The sequence below is a fragment of the Hipposideros armiger genome, unplaced genomic scaffold (genome assembly GCF_001890085.2).
Source record: "Hipposideros armiger isolate ML-2016 unplaced genomic scaffold, ASM189008v1 scaffold_860, whole genome shotgun sequence".
Lineage (NCBI taxonomy): Eukaryota > Metazoa > Chordata > Mammalia > Chiroptera > Hipposideridae > Hipposideros > Hipposideros armiger.
Genome location: NW_017732210.1, coordinates 208,212 through 232,425, shown reverse-complemented (window position 1 = coordinate 232,425; position 24,214 = coordinate 208,212). Strand labels below are relative to the sequence as shown.

Genomic DNA, 24,214 nt, shown 5'->3' with positions numbered 1-24,214 from the left:
AAAAATAAATAAATAAATAAATAAATAAAAGCAGTAACACCTCTCCCATCTCTCTTAGGATAGAAATAGAAATCCATAAAAAGGCCTGCAGAGAGCCCTGCCTGGTTTGGCCCAGTCCTGCCTGATGCTTGTGCTATGACTCTACACTCCAGGCCTTCTTTCTCAGGCCCTTGAATTTCCATCCCATGGCCTTTGCCCATGCTGTACCCTTTGCATGGAACAGTCTCCCTGCAGCTCTTCACCTTGTTAACTACTGCTCTTCATTCACATCTCAGTGCAAGTATCATTTTGCCAGGAAATCTTCCTGATCAAGCGGAAACACCATGTGTTCCTCCTTCACAGCTGTGACACCTTCGGAGTCTTACGTGTATTGGTTGATTCTATTCGTGCCTGTCTCCCTGAGGACACTGTTGTGTCTGGTTTACCCATCACAATGTGCCCAGCACCTGGCCGAGCACTTGGCATGAAGTAGGTGCTTCATAAATGTGGGTTTGATGGCTGTGTGACTGAGCAAATGATGAGTACTCTACCCTGTTTGCTTGCCTCCGGGGTAACGTGTGTTGTGCTCACCCCTCGTGGGACAAGCCCAGGAGGAGAACCAGAAGCATAGAAAAGAGGGGGTGTTCGTGAGTTCATTCATCCACCCAACAAAGAGCATCTGTTAAGTGCCAGGCTCGGGAACTATGAAAAAAATGCAGCCCGTGTCCTCAGGAGCTACTCAAAGATGGCAGACTGAGAAACTAGTTAACTGACTGCCTTCAAGATGTTCATTTTTAAATCACAAAAGCAGACCCATGGATCTAGCAAAGGCACAGCCATACCGGGAGATTTCCCCACAGATAAAAATGTCCCTTCTTGGAGCCTGAACCAATCAACAAAAGTCCCTTTCTCCCAACCAACCAGTCCTAACTCTTCCCTGCTTTGCAAGCTGCCTCAACTACCTGGCCCTTCAAAAAGCCCAACCTAACCTTCTCAGGCTCTGAAGGCTTACCTGGTGTGTGGGCTCTTTGGGTGCATCAAGCTAAGTAAACTTGGCTTTGTGTGGCCATAGGTATGGCTTTGGTGGGCCAGATATTCCAACTTGAAGGAGTTTAAAACCCACCTGGAAAAAAAACCACATCCCTTGAGCATCCAGGACTTCTAATGTTTGGTTCCATTGTCTCATACCCAGGAGCACAGGTTCCCACTGGGCTCAGAGCCCTGCAGACATGCGCTTTGGGATTTGCAGCGGCAAAGCCTGTTGCTGGGGGCAGGGGGAGTGGCGGCGGTGAGGCAGGAACCCCCTCTTCCTCCTGACTCCTCCCCACCTCAAAACCCACTGCAGCAATGCAAAGCACAGAGAGGCGCAGGCACTTGGGACGTTCAGAGACATGATAGAGTTTACGAATTTATAATAATACTACGTGAAATCAGCTAAATACGCTAACAGTTGGCTGTAACTTCCGAGGCACTGAGTAAAGTTAATCCACGAGCGCCATCTAGTGGGAAAATCTGCCACTGCCTCCCAATTCCTGAGCTCTCCTTTTGAGTGGCAGCCGGCAACAGAAAGAAATGTCTGAGTTATTCGCACCAACAGGGAGGCCAGGACCGCCAGGGGCCCTTGTGAGAGAAAGCATTTGAGAGCTCAATTGTCCCGGGCGCTGTGCTCTGCACTATAGAAAGAAAGCATCACTCATATCCTACGAATGCTTTGAATTATGGTAACATTTAAAAATTTTTTGAATTAACTGTATTTCCCTTTAACCCTGGCTGCTGGGAACCTCAGAGCCAAAGTAGGGTCAACCTTTAGCAAGACCTTATGATGATCACGTTTGTACTAACCTCACCCCCGCTGTATCTAATTTTCAGGATTTCCCCCCACTTTACTGTTATTTTTCTTATCTAATTTCTATCTCCTATGAAAAATATTTCCAAGAATGTTTGAAAGAAGGTAGAGTCATCAATAATTCCATACAGTCTCCATTGTCTTCCAAAACATGTTATTTGGGAGTCAGGAGCAAGCGGGTTCAGAGCCCCAGGATGCATGTGAGTAGGAACCCAGGAGATACAATGGCTAACCTTTATTATATGCTGGACACTTTTCTAAGCATTGTAACTATAAAAACTCATTGAATTCTTACAATCCTATTTTTATAGGTGATAAAATGAAGCTCAAGTTTTGGGGCAATTTATCACACAGCAATAGATAATCCACACCTTTTATGGAAGTGGTGACTGGGGCTCAGAGAGGTTAATAACTCTTCCAAGTTCACATGGCTAGTAAGTGGTAGAAATGGAGTTCGGATACCCAAGTCCATGTCCTTGATCACCAGGCTCTACTGCTGCTTCATGAGCTGAGTCAGGCATCTATCTGTAGAGGCCAGAGTAGGGAAAAGAGTGGCTCTGTTTCAGGGTCACCGGCTGAAAAAGGACCTCAGCAGCAGAGAGAGCTGGGGGACTGTGTGGCACAGAACAACCTGAGGTTTGATGCCTGGCCCAAGCTGAGCTGCTGCTGAGCTGCCAACAGGTGGCAGGATGGCTCAGCTAAAAAAAAAATTAAAAGGGGCCACTCAGGGTGAAGAAACTCGTTTTTAAAAAAACTCATGCCATCAGTTATCCTCAGGGGTGGGGCCATGGAGAGCTGAGTGCTGGGGTTCACCCTCTGCTAGAGAACCACTTGGAGGGTTGCAAAATAGCCACATCCCTTTGGAAGGTACAATTTGTATCTACTATTTCTAGGCTCCTGAATCACTGTATGGTATACCTGAGGGGTGCGCTAACTTCAGGTTGTCTCCCGATTTTCTTCTCCAGAGTCACAGTGCACTTGTAGTACCTGAAGGCCGTTCAAAGCACTAGTCGAAAAAAAAGGCTTAAAATGATTGGCTGTAGCAGAAGTAAAATACTGGACAGCCAGTGTTAATGATGAAGTCAGGCTTTTCCCTGGAGGAGAAAAGGGGTCTGGAATGTGGCCATGGAAACAGAGGTGTCTAGAAGGCAGTGCCACAGGATATTAAAACCAATTGTCTTTGTTGGAGAGCTTCCAGGTGATTTAAAAAAACAGTATATAGGGCTGGCCAAGTGGCGCGTTGGTTAAGAGCTGCCTTGGGACGCCAGAGGGCCCTGGTTCAGATTCCACATATGAGGGCCAGTGACACTGCCCTCTACAGTTAAGATGATGAACAACAGCTCAACCTGGAGCTGGGCTGCTGTGAGTCGCCTGTGACAGCATAGGCTGCAGCCCCTGCTGCAGTAGGTTGTCATGGGCTACCGTGTGTGGCCAGTAGCCAGCGTGACGGCCAGCAACCGCCATAAGTGGCTGTCCAGAAGCCGGCGACTGATCTGCCTCGCCCGGGAAGAGCGCAATGATGGTGCCAACTTGGGCCAGTGAAGCAACGTCCTCCACAACTAGACTGAAGAACAAAATGACAGCAACTTGTCTGTTCCCCTTCCCCCAATTCTCCAGCTCTGTTCCCATCCCCCCAATTCCCCAATTAAAAAAAAATCTTAAAAAAAAATTACGGTAAAGACACATTGCCATTAATCTCCCTTAAAATACTCCCCCTTGTTTTGAACATAGTTATTCCATCCTTTTTGCCACTGTCTGAAGCAGTTTTGGAAGTCCTCTTTTGCTAGTCTTTAGTGGCTGCTTTCATGTCCTGAATCGATTCAAAACGTTTTCTTTTCATGGTCATTTTGACTTTGGGGAAGAGTCAGAAGTCACACAGTGCCAGATCCAGTGAATAAGGTGGATGAGGACACACCATAATGTTTTTATTTGACAGAAACTGCCATATACCAGAAGCGATGTGTGACATAGAGTGTTGTCATGATAGAGGATGAAGTAAAGACACTCACGAAAGAGGATTTCCAGGACTGCTTCAGAAAGTGGCAAGAAGGATGGCATAAATGTGTTCAAAGCAAGGGGGAGTATTTTTTTTTAAGATTTTTATTGGGGAATTGGGGGGATGGGAACAGCACTGGAGAATTGGGGGAAGGGGAACAGACAATTTGCTGTCGTTTTGTTCTTCAGTCTAGTTGTGGAGGACGTTGCTTCACTGGCCCAAGTTGGCACCATCATTGCGCTCTTCCCAGGTGAGGCAGATCAGTCGCCGGCTTCTGGACAGCTGCTCACGCTGGCTGCTGGCTACACACGGTAGCCCATGGCAACTCACTGCCACAGGGGCTGCAGCCTATGCTGTCGCAGGCGACTTATGGCAGCCCAGCTCCAGGTTGAGCTGTTGTTCAGCATCTTAGCTGTAGAGGGCAGTGTCACTGGCCCTCATATGTGGGATCTGAACCGGGGCCCTCTGGCGTCCCAAGCCAGTTCTTAACCATCGCGCCACTCAGCCGGCCCAAAGGGGAGTATTTTAAGGGAGATTAATGGCAATGTGTCTTTTACTGTAATAATTTTTTTAAACATTTATATATTTTTATCACACATTGTATATATGTACGCCTATGTTCATTGCAGCATTATTCACAGTAACCAAGACATGAAAACAACCCAAGCGTCCTTTGATAGATGATTGGATAAAGAAGGTATGATACATATATACAATGGAATATGACTCTGCCATAAAAAAAGATGAAATACTGGCATTTGTGACAACATGGATGGATCTTGAGATGATCATGCTAAGCAAAATAAGTCAGACAGAAAAAAATCAAGAATATGACTTCACTCATGTGAGTTATAAAACTGAAAGCAACAAATGAACAAGACAAAACATCAAAACTCATAGACATAGACAAACAGTTTAATAGTTATCAGAGAATAAGGGGGGTGGAGAGGTGGTAGAGGAGGGAAAAGGGGGTCAAATATATGGTGATTGAAGCAGAACTGACTCTAGGTGGTGAACACACAATGTGATATATAGATGATGTATTATAGAAATGTACACTTGAAACCTATATAAATTTACTAATCAATGTAACCCCTATAAATAAAATTTTAAAAAAAATAGGCAGAAACCTTGACAACGTAATAAGTGAAGAAAGGGATGGACCAGAAAAAAGCACCTACTGAGAGGAGGAGGTAGTGGACAGGTAGGGGGCCACCAATGCAGTCAGGCCAGGGGTCAAGAGTCAAAACAGTGTCCCATTCAGAATGGCTACAAACACACAGGTTATTATGGGTTGTGTCCCCACTGTTCTTAACCCCCCAGTACCTCAGAATATGACCTTATTTGGAAATAGGGTCATTGCGGATGTAAATAAACATGGGGTCATGGGGGAGGGGGTTGGGCACCTAATCCAATGTGCCTGGTGTCTTTATAAAAAGGGGAAGTTTGGAGACAGGCTCATACAAGTTCTGACAATTAAGTTTGTGAACTTGTTGCAACAATATTGCTAAACTTTTTTGATATCAGAAGAATTTTCATTATGAATTTGTACCAACTGGATAAACAGTTAACCTAGTTTACTATTTGGAAGTGCTAAAAAGGCTGCGTGAAAAAGTTAGACGACCTGAACTTTTGGCCAACAATTCATGGCTCTTGCATCATGACAATGCACCAGCTCACATGGCACTGTCTGTGAGGTTTTTAGCCAGTAAACAAATAACTGTATTGGAACACCCTCCCTACTCACCTGATTCGGCCCCCAATGACTTCTTTCTTTACCGAGATAAAGGAAATATTGAAAAGAAGACCTTTTGGTGAAATTCAGGACATCAAGGGTAATACGATGACAAGTCTGATGGCCATTCTAGAAAAAGAGTTCCCAAATTGCTCTGAAGGGTGGACTAGGTGCTGGCATCGGTGCATAGCTTCCCAAAGAGAGTACTTCGAAGGTGACCGTAGTGATATTCAGCAATGAGGTATGTAGCACTTTTTCTAGGATGAGTTTTTGAACTTAATTGTCTGACCTCGTTTATACAGGGAGAACGCCATATGAATATGAAGATCCATCTACAAACCAAGAAGAGAGGAGGATTGAACAGATCCATTCCTCACAGCCTTCAGAAGGAACTAGCCCTTACAACATCTTGATCATGGACTTCTAGCTCCAGAATAGAGAGAATAAATTTCTGTTGTTTACGCCCCCCATTGTGTGGTACTTTGTTACATCAGTCCTAGCAAACTAATATGCATGTCTTAACAGAAACTGTAGTTCTGACCTTCTTAAATAGACATTAAACATGATAAAGCCTTTTTCTTTTAATGACTGGATACAGCGGTGTTCCACCCAGGTTCTCTGCAGGACTGATGGATCTATTCCCCAACTACCAGGAGTATCAGCTGCTTAAGTCTCACAATTGCAGTTATGGCTACATTCTTCCATGGGAATTGGCTCACAATGTTGTCCATCACTGAGAATTGCCCCCAGTCACAGGGAACGGCTTGCCCAAAGTTAAGCCTCCCAACAAGGTGCAGCCTGTAGCCAATGACTGGCTGATACTGGGATACAAATTCCAGCCTCCCTTCTCAATTTGGTTCAACTCTGAGCCAGCCTGAGCTCCAGAGCTCCCAGTAGGAATCTGGCTAAGGCATCGGTTGGAATTATGTTGTGGACCAGCTTCTCTGTCTGCCCACTCCTGCCTCCCATCTCCTAGGAGCACTTCCATTCAACTGTCTGCATGCAGCTATCTTCAGCTGTGTCCAGGAGTCTCCAGCTGTGTCAGGAAACCCAATCAGGTCGTGACTGGGGTTTATCAAGTCATAGAACATGCTTGAACATGTTCTAGCTGTAAAATTTGGGGCACATTCCTTAACCTATCTGGGTCTCCATTTCTTCAAATATAAAACAAGGAAATTAGATGAGAAAATCTCTAGGATACTTACAGCTCCTTATTTCTGTGTCATACAATAGTGTCATGACGCTGTTGATATTGGTCCTTGACTAAATATAGCTTTTAGTTCCAACATCTATGTCCTGTTTTTGCTTTTCTTTGCTCTATTTCCATCAAATTGCTGTCATTCAAGAGTGGGGGTGCTGATAGTGAAGGCTTGAGTGTAATCCTTTATTGATACTCTTCAACCCTACTCCCAAGGGTGAAATAAACCGGCTCTGCTTTTTTTTTTTTTAGCTGAGCCATCCTGCCACCTGTTGGCAGCTCAGCTCTGGCCGGGCTCTGTTTTGAAACCACTTTGTTCCAAGGTGATTGGTTTACTAGGGATCAATAATGTTAAGATAACAAACCGCATGGCTTCTAACATATTTTTGTCTTATAGAAACATTAATGAAAGCAAAAAGCTGCACCCAGTTGAACCAAGCTGCTCAGGAATATACAAAATGCACATTCCTCACTTATCCACCAGCGACCTCAGTTCACCAAGTAGGTAGGAGTCACACCCACCCACAACTGATGTTACCTTTCCATGCCATTTCAGATAACGCTCCTTCCACTCACAGGAACTCACAAGCTGCAACCCTTCCACTTCCACAAACTGGGTGTTTTTAAAGTGCTAGTGATTGTAATATTTATGTGTACACAAGCCCAACCTTCTGACCCCATGGGCTTCTAGGATACTGGCAGGTGGCCCTTCATTCTTCAGGCAGGAGACATGAAACGGGCAGACTTCAAAATGACATGATGCTCCCCAACCAATCCACCAGGACAACCACGTTGCTTCAGCTGACAAACTGCACTGACAAATTTTATTAGCTCTTAAGTCCCCAACTTAGACACAAGGGTTACCAGACACCTGCAGAATACTTCTAACCATTAAAGAAAGAAACGAATTCAAAAACAAAAGTACATCTTGGAGAAAACAGGCTGTCTAGAATTGGGGTGAGGGTGAGAAGGGGGAACATTCCAAAAACTAATATTCTGAGATGAGATTTGACACACCCTTTGCTTAGAAACTAAAATTTGAAGTGAAAAATATACTTGGAGTATGAAGCTGAGAAAATCTCCAAGAGCAATTTGAGAAACCAAGTATAAAATACAGAGGAAATCAATGAAACAGAGAATTAAAATTCCTAAACTTTAGCCAAGTGTCCCCTTCTCTACATACTGCTTCTAAAGATTGAGTGGTGACAAAGCTGTAGGCATAGGCACACACTGGGTGAAGTCTGACACCTTTAGGAAAAGCTGGTAACCATTACCCTGAGACTACCTTTAACCAGAGTTAAGAGCCTACTAGTTTTCTGCAAGATCACCTCTTGCACTTTAATGCAACTCTCATTTTTGCATTGCCAATCCACAATCACTTCACCTGTCAATTGCAGATTAACTTCCCATTTCCCACTGCCAGTCTTCTAAGCCATAAACTGCGGAGGGTCTTGACAGACATAAGCATGATGGTACAATCAGGATTTGAATGGAATTGCTTTTGAAGCTTTAAATCCTAAACACATGAAATGAGTATGTTGGGTAGATTAATGTTTTTGCCTAGTTTGTTTCCGATAAAATCCAAATCCAACTTTGTGACATCGAGTCCAAGTGCCTTCGGCCTGGAGTGGTTTCTTGTTCCCCAATCTATACTCCTGGGGAAGATATATACTAGCACCCACAATCTGTAGTAAACAAATGAGAAAAAATTTCTCACTGCATTTAAGAGTAGGAACTGCTACTTTTCAGGTTAGCTTTAACTTGCCCAAATGGATACATTACCAGAATTTCTTCAAACATAAAACAAAGCACTTCCCTATTTCTAAACTTTCCCTGCCCCAAATTAGCAACACAAAAAGCTAGAAAATTGTCCAACCCATACCAGTGACTCAAATTTGATTCCAGTCTCAGCAGGGAAAAAAACTCCAGAAATCGTAGGTGTAACTTGCTTTTGCTACAAAATATAGACACCTTAAAGATGGTAGCTTATTACTTTAAGTAGGTAGAGATCAGCCTCCAGTAAATGCCAGTAAAGACCAGACTAGTTTTTGTTTCTTGCTCCTGGGCCAGGTTTATTCGCATTATGAAAGCCTGCACCTGAAAATACTTTACACCAGATTTCTATTCTGCCTTCATGATGGATGAGACAGGGATTAAAGTATTCGTAGGATTTATTCACAACTTGTATGTGGAACTTTTTTTTTAAATTTTATACTTCGAAGCCAATTACACAAGCACTCTTATTTTTGTTGGTCAATAGTTACTCTATTTCATGAAGAAATAGAGTAACTCCCCTAAACAAAGAACAAGAGATTCAGTATGGCTTTTTCAATCCATTATTTGTACTGAATGGGATCAGTGCCCACATTTACCTGGAATGTCTAGCTGAATTTACGTAGATCATTTCATTTAATCTAAGTTTAAAATTGTTAGGAGGCTGGTGAATTAATGTGTCTAGAAAATGTGGCTCTAAAAACACCTCAGTTTCCATACACATTGGATTTTATCAAAACCTTCACTGTTCCGCATGTAATGCCCAGCATCATTTTACCAGATTTAATCTGTTGCTCTGTAATAAAGCTATAAATTTCTGAAAGAATGCTTGCAAACTAATATACATGAAGCTAGTATGTAAAATTTCAACTCTTTCACAGTAGAAGCCGTCAAAATAAAACATGAGGAATAAAAACATTTTATCTGTGTATTCAGAATCACAAGTTACCTTTACAGTTCAATTTACTATATAGAAATCATTTGGGTTTTATATTTTCAGTTAAATTCTGAACCGAGATTACAATATTGTAAATTAAAAAAAGATTGTTACATTAATTCAGTCTTTTTTTTTAGCATACCAATTTGAAATACATAAGTTCAAACATCAGATTTATGGCAAACAGTCTTCAAATACAATACAGACATTTCTTAAAGTTATATCATTCACATGTGATTTCATAATTCTGAGCTGTTATACATAGAACAGCACTCCTTCAATATGGCAAAATTGACATGCCATGAAGCTCAAAATTGTCTAGTCAAGCCAAGGACTCAAAATTGTACCATCTTTTAAAAGATCTGGCATTTCTGGACCACAAAGCACAACATGTAAATAAGGTTGGGAACAATTCTTCCATATTACAGTTAAAAAAAGGTTACATGGTAGCTTGGAATTTTGCATAAAACCCCGTATTATATACCTTGGGAAAGTCCAAGGTGTAAAATGACAATGGATTGGGGTCCTATAAATTTTTTTTATCAGTAGATCCCATAAAATTCCAATGGGCATTAATCAAATCAAAAAATATTAAGCACCTACTGGTTTAAGAGATTGAAATTTATTCAGATTCATGATCAATTTCTTCCCACCTTGAAATCAAGGTGTAAAAACCAGCTATTAAGTGCATTCCAAACCTCCCCTATGTAGCACAGGTAGAATTTTCTGTCCATTGGCACCAAAGTGAAGTCACATTTCCTCTTGGGAGACAGAAATTCAACATCTGAACATAGAGTAAGTTAGGAAAAAATGACCCCTGTTATTTATTGTATTACTATTGTGATTCTGAGATCTAGGGTTACTAATATACTAGCAGTGAACAATGCAAATTCCTGGCAACAACTGTCAGGTTAGTGACGCTAATTCCCTTTTCCCCCAATCACCATAAAATTTCAGAATGAAAAGAATTAAAAAGTAGTTCCTAAGCTCAACAAATGGGAAATAATAACTAAGCAAGCAGCTAAATAACAAAACAAACCCCTTAAGTTTGAAATCATTGCAACTGAATAATTGAAAATAGGTGTGTTTCACCCCCACCCCTCCCACACAACTCTGAATTTAAATATTCCGTGCAAAAGAGTATCAGGTTTCTGGATATAGACGTAGCCCTTCTGTAAATTTTAGTGCACTACAGTTTTCTGCAATTTTATTTCCCTCCCTCCAGGCTTATTCCAAGTATTTAACAGAATCTTCCATTTCGGCCAAAAGATTTGTGATTCAAAGATTTACTAAGGTACTCTATGCATTCTTATCTATACAGAAACACCTATCATTACAATTGGTTTATGCAGGATTAACATTTTTGGTGTTAAAATTGTTAAACATCATGCTTACTGCACATCAACTCTCCATGATGCATCTGAACATCACAATGATTTACCAAACATTTTATTTAAATTACTAATTAAATAACTGAAAAGTGTACTGAGCCAACTAAACTTAAATGGGCTCTAAAGGAAAATAACTTTCAAAACAGTCCATATACACATCTATTTCAAAACTACCTTTGCTAGCTAGCCCCTTTCCCAGTTTTAGCCTGAAAAAACAGTAAAATCTACACAAAATCTTATTGCAATCATACAAGGGTTACATTAGGTCAAATACAACAAATACTATGATGCAATTTTACATTTATTAAACTACAGTTCAAAGCACAAATTTACACATTCTAAATACACTAAACATATCTAATGAAGTCACACTGGTCTTCCACTGACATTTGCTATATCTGGGTGAAAGACATAATTTTACAAGACTTTTAAACACGAATCCTTAGTATAAAAACTGTGTACTTGTATGTAAACGATTTAATGGGGAACCCAATTAATGGGCTTCCATCTCCACTAAGTCATCCATTTTGTTGCATATTTTATTTTAAACGCTTAAGGGGTGGGACAAACTGTTAAGTTTAAATCTGGATATATTATCTAAATTTCCCAATTACCCCCAATGAATTATAGATGAAAGCTGATTTTGTCTGGTCCCAAATAGCTATTACTAATAGTTTGTTTCCAAGAGAATTAACAAAGTAAGGTTGTTCGAATTGTTTCCACACTGGAATGTAGACCAGACAAGCTTAACTTGTAACTTCAGATCTAAAGAAGCGTTAATGCCTGTTTAAGCTTCAGTGGAAAAGCTTTCTTCTTGGCTCAGCGGAATGCAAGAAGGCACAAAGAAGAAGTTCTTCATCATTGTGTCTGAAGTAATTCCAGCATCTTGCATCTCATACCTACATAAAAAAAACCAAAAAAACAAAAACATAATTCTCAATTTAAGCACAAAGGCCACACAACCACGTAACAGACAGTGAAATAAGGTGAACATTTTGCTATTACTTGTAAGTTATGCAATCATTACAAAATTAAAATTAGCATTCTGTCACCTGAAATAGCCAATCTGCTTTAAAATAAAAACACCTTACCAATCATTGAATGACATCATGTAATAAACAGCTGGCCTCTGAAAATCATTAAAAGCAGATGGTTCACGGAAAGAATCTGCTCCCATGTTATCAAAGATAAGCCAATCTCCCACATTCAGCTCAGGAAGAAGACAGTTTTCCACAATTTGATCAAGCTCATCACAGGATGGACCCCAAAGGCTGCTTGTAAACAGAGGCTCATCTTCCTTGTATTTCTGTAGGAAAGGAAAAAGCTTTTTCAAGGTTAAGTTGTTACTCTTGCAGGTACTGAATTTGAGGGTGGATAAGAATATTTTTCATTATCTCAGACCCAATGTGCCCATGGAAGACAGCTCTAGAGCCAGGAGCAGTGGTGCTCCTTAACTCCATCTAAGGCAACAGACTAAAGGCTTCAGACTAAAGCCAGAGGAATGCAAATCCTCAAAAAAGGGCAGTATTCCCATTCTAAAATATTTCTCCAAAAATTGGGGTGCACCTTAAAAAGTAACAGCTCAGTTTATCTACTGCCAAAAGAGCAGTTTTGATGCTATTTGTAACATCAAATAGCTTACCTTGTGAACCTCTGGAATGGCATTTAAGTCCTCAGACAATTTACTTGCAAAAGAACCATAAACACCATCATTCATATAATACACAAAGGCTGGTTCATCACTTCCGGTTTTTTCTACTGAAATAAACAGGAAAATGAAGGTGATTTTATAGTAAAATGTCTAATATAGTTATGTAAAGCATTTTAAATACACTGAATATTTATTGGGACTGACTCATAAGTTTTCACATCTCAAAATATTTAACTTAAAAAAACTGATATATCCTGACATACCATAAATAAAACTGTTAGCCTACAAAACTGAACACACTTCAAAGGAAAATAACCAACGAACATGAAAAAAGTGCTCTACACTAGTCACCAGATGAATGCAAATTAAAACTACAATGGACTACCACCACCACCACCACCACCACCTACTGAATGGATAAAAGGCTGATGATATAAAATCAATGAAGATGGGGAACAACCAGAACCTGCAAATATACACTGCCAGTGGGAGGGCAAAATGGTTTAACACCACTTTGAAAACCTTGAAAAGATGTGTTCTATGATCCAGCAATTCTATTCCTAGTCATTTCACCAAAAAAAAAAACCAAAGTGTCCACAGCCCCAAACTGGAAACTATTCATCAGCAAGAGAATGGATAAATAGTATACTACCAGCAATAAACATGAAACAAAATGGTTCAGATATTATACGGAGATGTCTTAAACCTAAAACAGTCTAGTTAAAATGTTTCTGGTTTTTTTTTTGCAGAGAAACAGAATGCACCTCATGGTATATTGCACTCACATCTTTTGATATACAGATAATGTTTAAGAAATTAAAAACCTGAAAAGTAAAAGAACACTTACTCTTGCTCATTTAAGAGAAAAAAATACAGGAAGAAATATGTCTCCCTTAATGTAGAATAGTACCTCCTACATTTTAAAAAGGTGATAACTTATACACTGTCTAGTGCTTTTTTGTTGGTTTGACTAGCGACAGACTAAAAGGACTCTGTTGGCTCTGTTATGTGAAAAAGTATGGGGCAGATTCTCCCAGTGACTCATCTGACTAGAGTAACATGACAGAGATATCACAATAAAACTCTGGTTCTTAACAGAAATGAGAATCAGTCACGTGGGAAAATGTATCTAAAATACGCATTTTCTAAACATCAGCACCAAGAGAGCTGGATTCAGGAAGTCTTATGGAGTGGGACCTTGGCTTGGACATTTTGAAAAGCTCCCTCCTAGTTACCTGAAGACTACAACTTTGTAATCCATTAAATGTCCTACAGTATTATTTACACTTTAGTATCTGATAAATTCATCTTCAAATTAATTGGAATTATTAACAGAAATAAAACTTTAAACTTACCTCCAGAGGAAAATTTATTATTTTCAACAACTTTCTTTGCAATGATGTTAACCGCAAGTGTAAATGCAGAAGACACGTAATAACTTCCAGGTTCTGAGATTATCTTAATGCCAGATCCTTCAGGAAAGTAGACATCCAACAAAGGGCTGATAATGTGATTAACCTATGGATTTAAAATCCCACATTATGGTTTCAATATTGGATTAGATCATTTAAATTACAGACCATTAAGTTTAGCTATTTAGCAGTTATCATAAAGCAATTAAACAGGCTTGCAAGTCATCAAAGTTTATTTTGTAATTATCAAAATGGCATTAATTTTAAAAAAAATCATGGGCCACCCGAGTGGCTCAGTTGGTTAAGAGCGCAAGCTCTGAGCAACAGGGCTGCTGATTTGATTCCCACATGGGCCAGTCAGCTGAGCTGCCAACAGGTGGCTGGAGGGCTCAGCTGGTGTGAGAAGCACGTGTTCCTAACAACAAGGTTGTCGGTTCAACTCCCACATGGGATGGTGGGCTACGCCTACCCGCAACTAAGATAGAACACGGCACCTTGAGCTGAGCGGCCATGAGCTGCTGAGGGTGGCCATATGGCCACTGGACTTGGAGCTGAGCTAGCTGCGCCCTCCACAACTAAGACTGAAGGACAACTTGGCTGTTCCCCATCCCCAATAAAAAAACCAAAAAAACCACAAAACATAACTCCAATGGCAAATACCTATTGGTGATTAAATATTTAAAGTCATATTTCCGTCTTTATCACTAGCAACAAACGAGCAAAATTTCACATCGGTTTCTACAATGTGGGAAGGAGGGAAGGGCAGTAAGTTAAGGAGTGATGTACATTTGGATAAAACGGTGTAAGCTGCCCAAGTTATGAATTCATTTGTGCCATGAAGTACCCCATAGAAGTATAAACACAGCTGAATAGAAACTTTTTTGTGATCAAGTTATGCTATGGAGTTAAAAAAAAAATTTTTTTTAAAGGGTTTTTTTTTTTAATTGGGTAATTGGGGGTAGGGGAACAGACAAGCTGCTGTCATTTTGTTCTTCAGTCTAGTTGTGGAGGACGTTGCTTCATTGGCCCAAGTTTGCACCATCATTGCGCTCTTCCCAGGCGAGGCAGATCAGTTGCCGGCTTCTGGACTGTGGCTCACAGCAGCTGCTGGCCACTCAAACTGGCTGCTGGTTACACACGGTAGCCCATGGCAACCCACTGCAGCACGGGCTGCAGCCTATGCTGTCGCCGGCGACTCACAGCAGCCCAGCTCCAGGTTGAGCTGTTGTTCAGCATCTTAGCTGTAGAGGGCAGTGTCACTGGCCCTCATATGTGGGATCCAAACCAGGGCCCTCTGGCCTAAGTCCTTAGCCAGCCAACTCTTAACCAACATGCCACTCGGTCAGCCCTTAAAAAAAATTTTAAACTTTTCAGTTAGCTAGGTCTCCTCACTGCCTGTTCATTTTTTTAGAATCAAATTTTAAACAAGTGTTACAACAGGCTTTTAGTCCCTGCTACTGTAAGAACCCTAGTTAAAGCATCTACCATTTAAGTAGCAAAGAGAGACTATTCCAGTGTCCATCCACTGAAGAAACTTTACCTCTTCCAATTGAAACTCAGTTCCTGTAAAACCTCCACCAATGTCTAATATGTTCATTGTGAAGCCAAATTCTTCCTAGAGATGGGGGAAAAAACAAAACAAAACCAAAACAAAACTTTTAAATGCTTTTCCAAATTGTGATATAGGGGCATTCTGAAAAATCCCTCCCAGGGAGTTAAATATGTTCTGACCTTTAGTACAGCAAGTTTTTGGTTTCTAACAGAAGCAAATTAATTCAATATTATATATATTAGCTTTCTGATGTTGTTTGTACTATCTTATAGACAAGTGAATTACTCTTTCATCTCTTTATCCACTTAAAAATGTGACAGTATGCAACTCTTACATAATAAAAAAATAATGTGTGCGTCACAGTATAATAAGAATACTTCAAAGGTAGAAAAACAATGAACTGTAGTCTTAAATAACATCCTGGCTTTAAATATAATTTGAGAAAAAAACTTACAGCCATGTCAAACACACATCGAGCATCAGACAGAGCATGTACATATACTTGAGATTCTTTGCAAGCACTTGAAATATGAAATCTGAAAGAGTAATAAATTTAAAGCAGCAGCATTAGTGTTATAATTCCTTTCAATTCAAATTCACCATATTGACATAGTAAATATTCACCTTAACCTTATCATATATTTAAAGTATTAGAAGTACTAGCCTCTAATTATCAAGTTATAATACCTGGCTTTTTAGAAAAGGCAGTGTTTGAATTATTACTGTAATTTTATAAACAATTTTTAACAATGAGCTATTAGTCATGATTCATGGCTATCAGCTTTGGGTGAGGCATGCTTTTGTGTATATATGGTAAAGTAAGAAACATTACCAAAAAACCTGGATTACAAAAGCTTTAATTTCAATGTATAATTTTATCTGGAAAAATATAAAAATGTTTATTGTGAAATACAAATGAACATTAATTCAACTCTTACTGATACTTGTTAATATTACTTATTAAGTGATAGATTCATAACAGAATATTTAAATTTAACTGAAATATGATTTTGTGCCCCATTGTGGCAGTGGTTACACAATCCGTTAAAATTCATAGTATACACCCTAAAAGTCAATTTCCCTGTTAACTTAAAAAACAGAATGTAGTTGAAATATGAAAACTCTCAAATATATGTCAACATGGTCACATAAAGTGGTAATTTAACAGTGATGATTCTTTATTCATCTTTATGAACACTTTTTTTAAAAGCCAAGATCTTATACTATAGTGAGACTAGCAACAGATTGACAACTCAGAAAATTTGGTGTTTTCTGAGACTATGATCAAATCATTAAATCTTTCTGGGTCTCAGTTTCCTCACATATAAAATTGAGAGGGCAATACAAAGTACTGATTTATTCAAGTGCCTCCTCCCCCAAGGGGTAAAAAGATGGAAAAAGTCTTAAGGATGGGAAAAAGAAAAACAATGAAATGATACCTACAACTTCCAAGTTGAATGTCATTTTGGTATTCATTAGAATTCTAGTAAATTAGAAGTGGATTTAAATGACTAACTTCACTGAAATTTTATTTCCTGTTTTATATCTTTAATGGGGAGGGAGAGATACAGGTATAAAATAATATTAAGGACAAAGCATATTTGGCTTTTCCTAAACAAAAAAGAAAAAAATATATATATTAAACAGAAAGTTGAATCTATTAGAGTTCATACAAATGAAATCTTAAATCAATATCTTAAATCTTTTTAATTTTTTTTTATTAAAAAGATATAGATTATCACCATAAAATGAAGTTTAAGACAAATACTCACTTAACCCCAATAATTTGGACATCAAGTTCCTTTGCACATTCCAGAACATGCCTACAGTTCTTCAGGGTAGTGCCAAACTTCATGTTACCCTCTTCGCCTCCAATATTATCTTCTGTTGCAATATGTAGTAAGACCCTAAGAGAAGGGGAAGATGATTGGGGCAGAGTTGGTTTACATCATCATCAGCACATGTGAAGCCTGAAGGTTGTAGGAAGTGTGTTGATTATGTTGCCAGCGCTCCCAAATCCAGCGACGGATGAATCAAGTGAACCTAATGAAAAACAATCCTGTATAGAGAAAAAACTAGCAATTAGGGCCTAAAGCATGAAGCTTACAAGGATGGGAATATGGAAAAATGCAGGAAGTTAAGACTGTTGTAGCAGCAAGAATCGGTGGGGCTCTGTAATGAAAGACGACATTACTTTCAAATGAAGTCCATCAGTCTATAAATCCACCTAGAAAGACTAAATTGAATAGCAATGCCATCATTGTCTTTCAATAAAAAGTATCAGGCCTTTAAATGCTTGCAATTTCCCAAATTGTTCTAGCTAGCTAACCTTCTACTTACTTATTTTAAATATTCCTATTAATCAGACATTTAACAACAAAAAATTGGGAATCTCTGAGTTATTTTATGTTTAAACAGGAGCATTTTAGACTACTGACTCAAACCCATTTGGTCTTTCCTTCTAAACCATGACAATCTAGACAAAATGATCAAGGCTGTCAGGTCATCAAGTAATTACAAACCACTAAAAACTGTAAATATACAAATGCTATTTGTAAAACAGTTTTCCCAAGGAAGTCCTAATGAATGACTGATGATCAGAGGGAGCAAGTCTGATAAAAACAAAATTATTGTACCTATGGTACCAATCAACTCTTATCAAGAATGTACCGTTTAGTTTACAATTTAACACAGCCAACACTGCAAATCAGGGCTTATCTTCAGAAGATGAAAGAGGAAGATTTTTTTAAGAGACAGGTATGAGGTGTGATCAAACAATATGGTGAATGTTTAAATAAAAAAAATTTATTTCAGCAAAAGTCACATTGCCATTATCCCCCTCAAATTACCCCCCCGCCCGACTTTGAACATACTTATCCCATCGTTATTGCCACTTCCTGAGCAGTTCTGGAAGTCCTTTTGTGTCTTTAGTTGCGCTGTCATGGCTGCCTCGATATCCTGAATCATTTTGACTTTGGTGAAGAGCCAGAAGTCATATGGTGCCAGATCAGTGAATAGGTGGGTAAGGCTACATAGTAATGTTTTTGACAGAAACAGCTGTATACCAGAAGTGATGTGACACAGAGTGTTGTCATGATGGAGGATGATTTACAGCACACTTTAAAACACACCTTCTCTCACACCTGACTGACTGCGACTGACTCCACCAAACAAGTTGCAACTTGTAACACACTGTTACTAAGGTTCAATGTGCCACTTTCTGTATTGAAGACCCCTGCCTTCCCATTGGATGGCACTCAGCAGCAGTATTCACCGTATATTTTAATCACAAATGAAGGGCTCTATGTCACACATCACTTCTGGGAAGGCAGTTTCTGTCAAATAAAAACACTACGGTGTGTCCTCATCCACCTTATTCACCGGATCTGGCCCTGTGTGACTTCTGGCTCTTCCCTCAAATCAAAATGACATGAAAGGTAAATGTTTTGAATCAATTCAGGACATCGAGGCAGCCATGAAAGTACAACTAAAGACACAAAAGAGGACTTCCAGAACTGCTTCTGAAAGTGGCAAGAATGATGGGATAAGTGTGTTTGAAGCGAAGGGGAGTATTTTGAGGGAGGATTAATGGCAGTGTGTCTTGTAGTGTAATACATTTTCTTTTTAAATTTAAACACTCACTGTATTTATTGATCACACCTTGTGTTTCCCTAGAATTTTCCCAAAAAGTCCTTTATCTAAAATAAAGGTTTTCAGGGTAGTCAATCCTATCAGAATACCTTCCTAAGAATACTATTAAAGTCACTAAGAAAATTGTAGATATACAAGGAAAATATGGATAGGATATAATTTTCAGGAATATATATCATCTACAGTAACTCAAAAAGTAAGCAATGTCGTGCTAATACAATATATTTTTAATATATTCTGAAGTCCTCTTGACATACCAGTTCATGACATTAATTTTGCCTTAAAATTTTTTGCTTTTAAAAAGTAAACTTTTTAATTAAGAAATCTTGGGATGCATAAAGTAAAAATTTACACTTCCTGTTCAAAGAGAAGTGTGGGCCTTAAAGAAACCCCTCAAATTACTAAGCTAACCCGGAAAAAAAGCTGACCAAAATACATTTTATTCCTAACAAGTATCTAGCAGGGTTAATGTGGTTAAGAAATTACAACTATGGCCCCAATTTGATTATCTTACCAACCACATCATCTTCCTTGAAGAGATTATAAATTCATATCCCGAACTGCCCTTATCCTATCCCAAACTCCACATGAAGTTAGAAGTAGGCAGCCAATAAAATGCTGTTAGTTTTTTCCATATAGAAACTTTAAATTAAAATAATACACATTACTGCTCTACATAAATGCCTCCTTTCCCCAGGCTAAAGACAAACCCAAACCCTAAGAAAGTAAGGTAATTTCCCCAGGTACTTAGTTTTATACTTACTTGGCATTTGCATGATTACGTGCAATTTTCTTCAGTTCGACTTCACTATCACATGTCATCATGTTCACTCCAACTTTTGCTGCATACTTTATCTGAGACACTTGCTTGCAAGGACTTATAAAAATAATGTTTTCTGGAGATACACCCAATTCTTGTACTAAAGCCATTTCAGTCTGTAAAAAAATAGATTTTAAACAGCGTCATCTAATAGGCAAAATTTCGGTTACTTTTCATTCAATTACTACCTTATATTTTTATTTTGGTTAAATTAAAATTGTATGAGGTCCAATTAGGATTACATAACATTACAGTTCATATTCGGACAATGCTTACTACGCTACTCTGTGTTAAAAACCTTTAAAAGGGTGTAATTACCATTAGAGAAATTTCATAGTTTAGATTATTTTGCTTGTCATCAGAAGTAACTTGGTCTAGCTAACTCTAGTCTAAGAATGGTTTTTGATTAAAGATAAAGAAAACTTTTCAAAGTCTCATCTCATCTCACTGAAACTTTCACTGGTACACTTAAAAAGTTTATAAATTTCCATCAAGCTGCCAATGTAAATAAAGAGTTTTTTAAAAAACCCACCCAAAAGTCAAATTTCCTTGCAATTTTTCTATTGCTGTGGGTAACCAAAGTTAAACTGAATTTTAAAATGTTGCAGTTTAGTGACAAAATAGTAAAAAAAACCAAAAAAACCCCAAAACAAAAACTACTTACTTTACTGGAACAAGCAAATCCAGTTCCAAGAGCCGCCAAAATCTCAAGCACAGCTGGAGTGGAGTTGCACTTTACCGTGTAGAATGGCTTTATCTGAGCCACTACGTTCTGCCACTGACTGTGTTTCTTCACAATCTTTCCAAGATCTCCCACAAAAAATGCATTTTTCCCTGTCTTATTATGGTTATGAAAAAAAAAGAAACAATCAGAACTATTGAAAATAGAGTACCAAGTAAGCAGGAAAGAACTTCCTTTTACCTCTACAAATAAGCCAAAACTTACATTTATATACACTACTACATTTAAGGCTTGTGAAGAGTAATTAAGCTAGAGTTTGAGCAGATGACAAGGAAAATCTAAATCTGTTCATTTTAAACTTGACTTTTTGTTGTGCTACGCTGGCATATAAATATTCTTTACTTTGATTTTAAAATATTATAGTGACTTTCTATTTCAGAATTGCTTCGATTTGATTTTTTGGGAGTAAAGAGAAGGAGAGCACATATTTCCTTCCGTGCTTTCTGCTACTGTATGAAATAGGCCTACCTTGGCAGTTCAGGATCTAATTTCCTAACACAGTGAATTATCAGGAATGCTAAACAAAACAAGCTATGTATCTCCATTATAAGTTACACCTAATGACAAGATGGTAAAACAAGAGAGCAACTATACTGGGAACCTATTTTTAAGGAAACAAAAATTGTGCACAGAGATGGCAAAATTAAATTTAAAAACACACAAGGTATACTAAATATCAAATAAACCTTAGTAAAAATATTCTTCCCTCAAAAGAAAATTGATTTTAATTAGGGCTGTAGGAGAGATCTGTAATGATTTTTTTTTTTAACATTTTATTGGGGAATTGGGGGAGGGGCACTGTGTTGGGGAATTGGGGAAGGGGATCAGCCACTAAGTTGTCTTTCAATCTTAGTTGTGGAGGGTGCAGCAAGCTCAGCTCCAAGTCCAGTTGCACTGAGTTCAGTCTTTAGTTGCGGGCGGGCATAGCCGACCATCTCGAACAGGCAACCTTGTTGTTAGGAGCACGTGCTCTCACCAGCTGAGCCACCCTGCCACCTGTTGGCAGCTCAGTGGCAGCTCAGCTCGGGCGCAGCTCACTGGCCCACATGAGAACCGAACCGGCGACCCTGTTGCTCAGAGTCCGCACTCTTGAGCAAGCTCTTAACCAACTGAGCCACTCGGCCAGCCCTGTAATGATATTCAAATTGTGGCTACTCCGGGAGTAGAGAGATGACTGTACATGTCGATTACTCAATGTTGATTGGCAGACAAAATAATCTTCTTTACAATATACAACATCCAAATATTGCTTAACAAGCCATGAAGACAATTCCACTGCCTCCTATTCTTTGAACACATTATTTGAACATGTACACTGCTGGAACATACCAGGAAACAGAGGGTGCCAAAAAAATGTATATACATTTTATGAAAGGAAAAAAATTGCATTAAAATTGTAATACTGTATACTAATAACAAAAGATGAATACTAGTCATATGTATATATATTTTTGGCACCCCTGTTAGATGACTGGAAATTATAGGTTATGTGTAGCAGATATAGGACAGTTGTACTGAAATTACCCTATCTTTACAAGGCATGTTATTCCTAATGTTCTGGAGACAGAAATTTTATTTTTACTTTAATGTAAAAATAGGGCAATTACAGGTACCAGCAAGAGAACTGGGATTAAAAAAAACAAACAAGCAAACAAAAACCACCAAGATATACAGTTGTAACCACACTTGAGCTATACATTAGATAAGACTGCTAGGAGAGAACAGAGCTGAGGCCTAACCCTCACTAAATGCTACTGAAGGTGTAATAATTTAGTTTGTAGGACAAGAATGGATGAAAGGAGTATGCAAAGGTCATAACTGACTCAAGAAGAAATGTTGTGGAAGTTAAGTAACTAAGAGATAGAAAGGTGAGCACACTTCCAGGAGGTTCTTAGTGACATGAGAAAATTAACTGAAGAATGGCTTGGCTATGACACAGATTTAACAGTAATGACAAGCGTCAGGTTTTTTCCCCCCCAAGAATATTGATAGCAGGAGAAGACAGAAATAAAGGAAATTTGCTGGGGTGTGAGGAGATAGATGAGCACATTTATAAAGGTCAAGAGAACAGATTTTTTTTGGGTATCCTATTCCTGAATACCAGACTAACATGAAAACAATCCAACAAATTTGGGGCATTAGCTCCAATCAGTAAGGCAATAAACAGTAATAATTCAATAAGTACAAAATGAAAAAAATTATCTTAAATAGCAGTGAATATGATTCTAGAGAAGGTGACACTTGGTGCAGTAGAGTGGAAGCAGTCAGTATAAATTATAAAATTCTCAGTTAACATACATAAGCAAGATTATCTGAAATACAAATTCAAATCTACTAAAGCATACAGTTGAGGAAAATGATAAGCAGCCATGAATTGATGTGGAGGATGGCTGACAACATATTAAGAAAACAGAACACACAAAAGCCAGGTGCTAAAAGGCAGAGAAAGGGCTATAGGAAGCATATTTTAAAAAAATGTGGGCTAGAAAGAAAACCTCATTGCCACTGAAGCGGGATGGGGACTGTTGGTTTAAGATAACCTAGGAAGGAAGATAACCTGGAAAAGTTAACATCTGAACAAAGTACTTTTATCAGATTAACATCTTGGAAATAAAGCACTGATGTTTTGGAATTCAAAAATTTGAGAAATATGAGATGGCACACTTACCAGGGTATGTTCATAAACATAGTTATCAATAACATTTCCAAGGTTTGTTCCTTCATCCAACAGGCCAATGAAGTAGTTTGCATCGTCAATAAATCCTTTCATCTCAGCCGTATTCCACAAAGCCGAAAGTCATAAACCAGGAAAAACAAGAGACGGGCCACCAAGCCTTATGTCTGGGTCCTTAGAATATGCAACAAACTGTCAAAATAGAAGTTATTTCAAAATCTGTATTATTTCAGTAGTTAAAATTAATGTGTGAGTTGTCAATGAAAGTGTGCTAAGTGCCTACATTTAGTGAGGAATCTGTGACCACTCAACCCTTTCAGGAACTCTCGATCATTAATATCCTTTAGTGTCTACTTTAGAGTGAATGTGTATTTTATATTTTTTAAAAGCTCAATGTATAATTTTCAGAAAATAATCATACATGTGCATAATTTATTGCAAGTCAATATGGTCCCCTTACTTACAGAGTTGCAGACCTAGTATTATTATTCATCTTGTTTTGTGGTCCTTCTGTAACATACATAAATTTACTCACTTCCATAACACATACAATTTTACTCATTTTAAGAAAGCTAGTAAATTAAGTATCTGCAGCCCCAAAACTGAAAATACTAAACTTCAGTGCACTGCCAGCCACATAACAGCACATTACCAGGTACCTGCAGATATACGTCTTCTAAATAAAATTCAAGAAATGGGGCCGGCCCAGTGGCGCATTGGTTAAGAACTGGCTTGGGACGCCAGCTCTGAGCAGCAGGGCCCCGGTTTGGATCCCACATGAGGGCCAGTGACACTGCCCTCTACAGCTAAGATGGCAAACATCAGCTCGACCTGGAGCTGGGCTGCCGTGAGTCGCC

At 38.8% G+C, this 24,214-nt stretch overlaps 1 protein-coding gene across 3 annotated transcripts in view; it reads right to left on the bottom strand.

Moving 5' to 3' along the window:
- Positions 1-9,437: 9,437 nt before the first annotated feature.
- The window catches only part of AZIN1 (antizyme inhibitor 1), a 34,584-nt gene continuing 19,807 nt past the window's right edge, over positions 9,438-24,214 (bottom strand). For 2 of the 3 annotated variants that reach the window (XM_019629556.1, XM_019629555.1), the window contains 10 exons: positions 23,352-23,549; positions 20,606-20,779; positions 19,885-20,057; positions 17,243-17,377; positions 15,925-16,006; positions 15,459-15,533; positions 13,862-14,024; positions 12,498-12,613; positions 11,947-12,161; positions 9,438-11,754 (listed from right to left, as the gene is read on the bottom strand). In XM_019629556.1, the coding sequence (XP_019485101.1) occupies positions 11,643-11,754; positions 11,947-12,161; positions 12,498-12,613; positions 13,862-14,024; positions 15,459-15,533; positions 15,925-16,006; positions 17,243-17,377; positions 19,885-20,057; positions 20,606-20,779; positions 23,352-23,453 (1,347 nt within the window). In that variant the 5' untranslated portion in view covers positions 23,454-23,549 and the 3' untranslated portion in view covers positions 9,438-11,642. The remainder of the gene's footprint in view (positions 11,755-11,946; positions 12,162-12,497; positions 12,614-13,861; positions 14,025-15,458; positions 15,534-15,924; positions 16,007-17,242; positions 17,378-19,884; positions 20,058-20,605; positions 20,780-23,351; positions 23,550-24,214) is intronic. The other variant, XM_019629557.1, reaches the window with a different exon arrangement.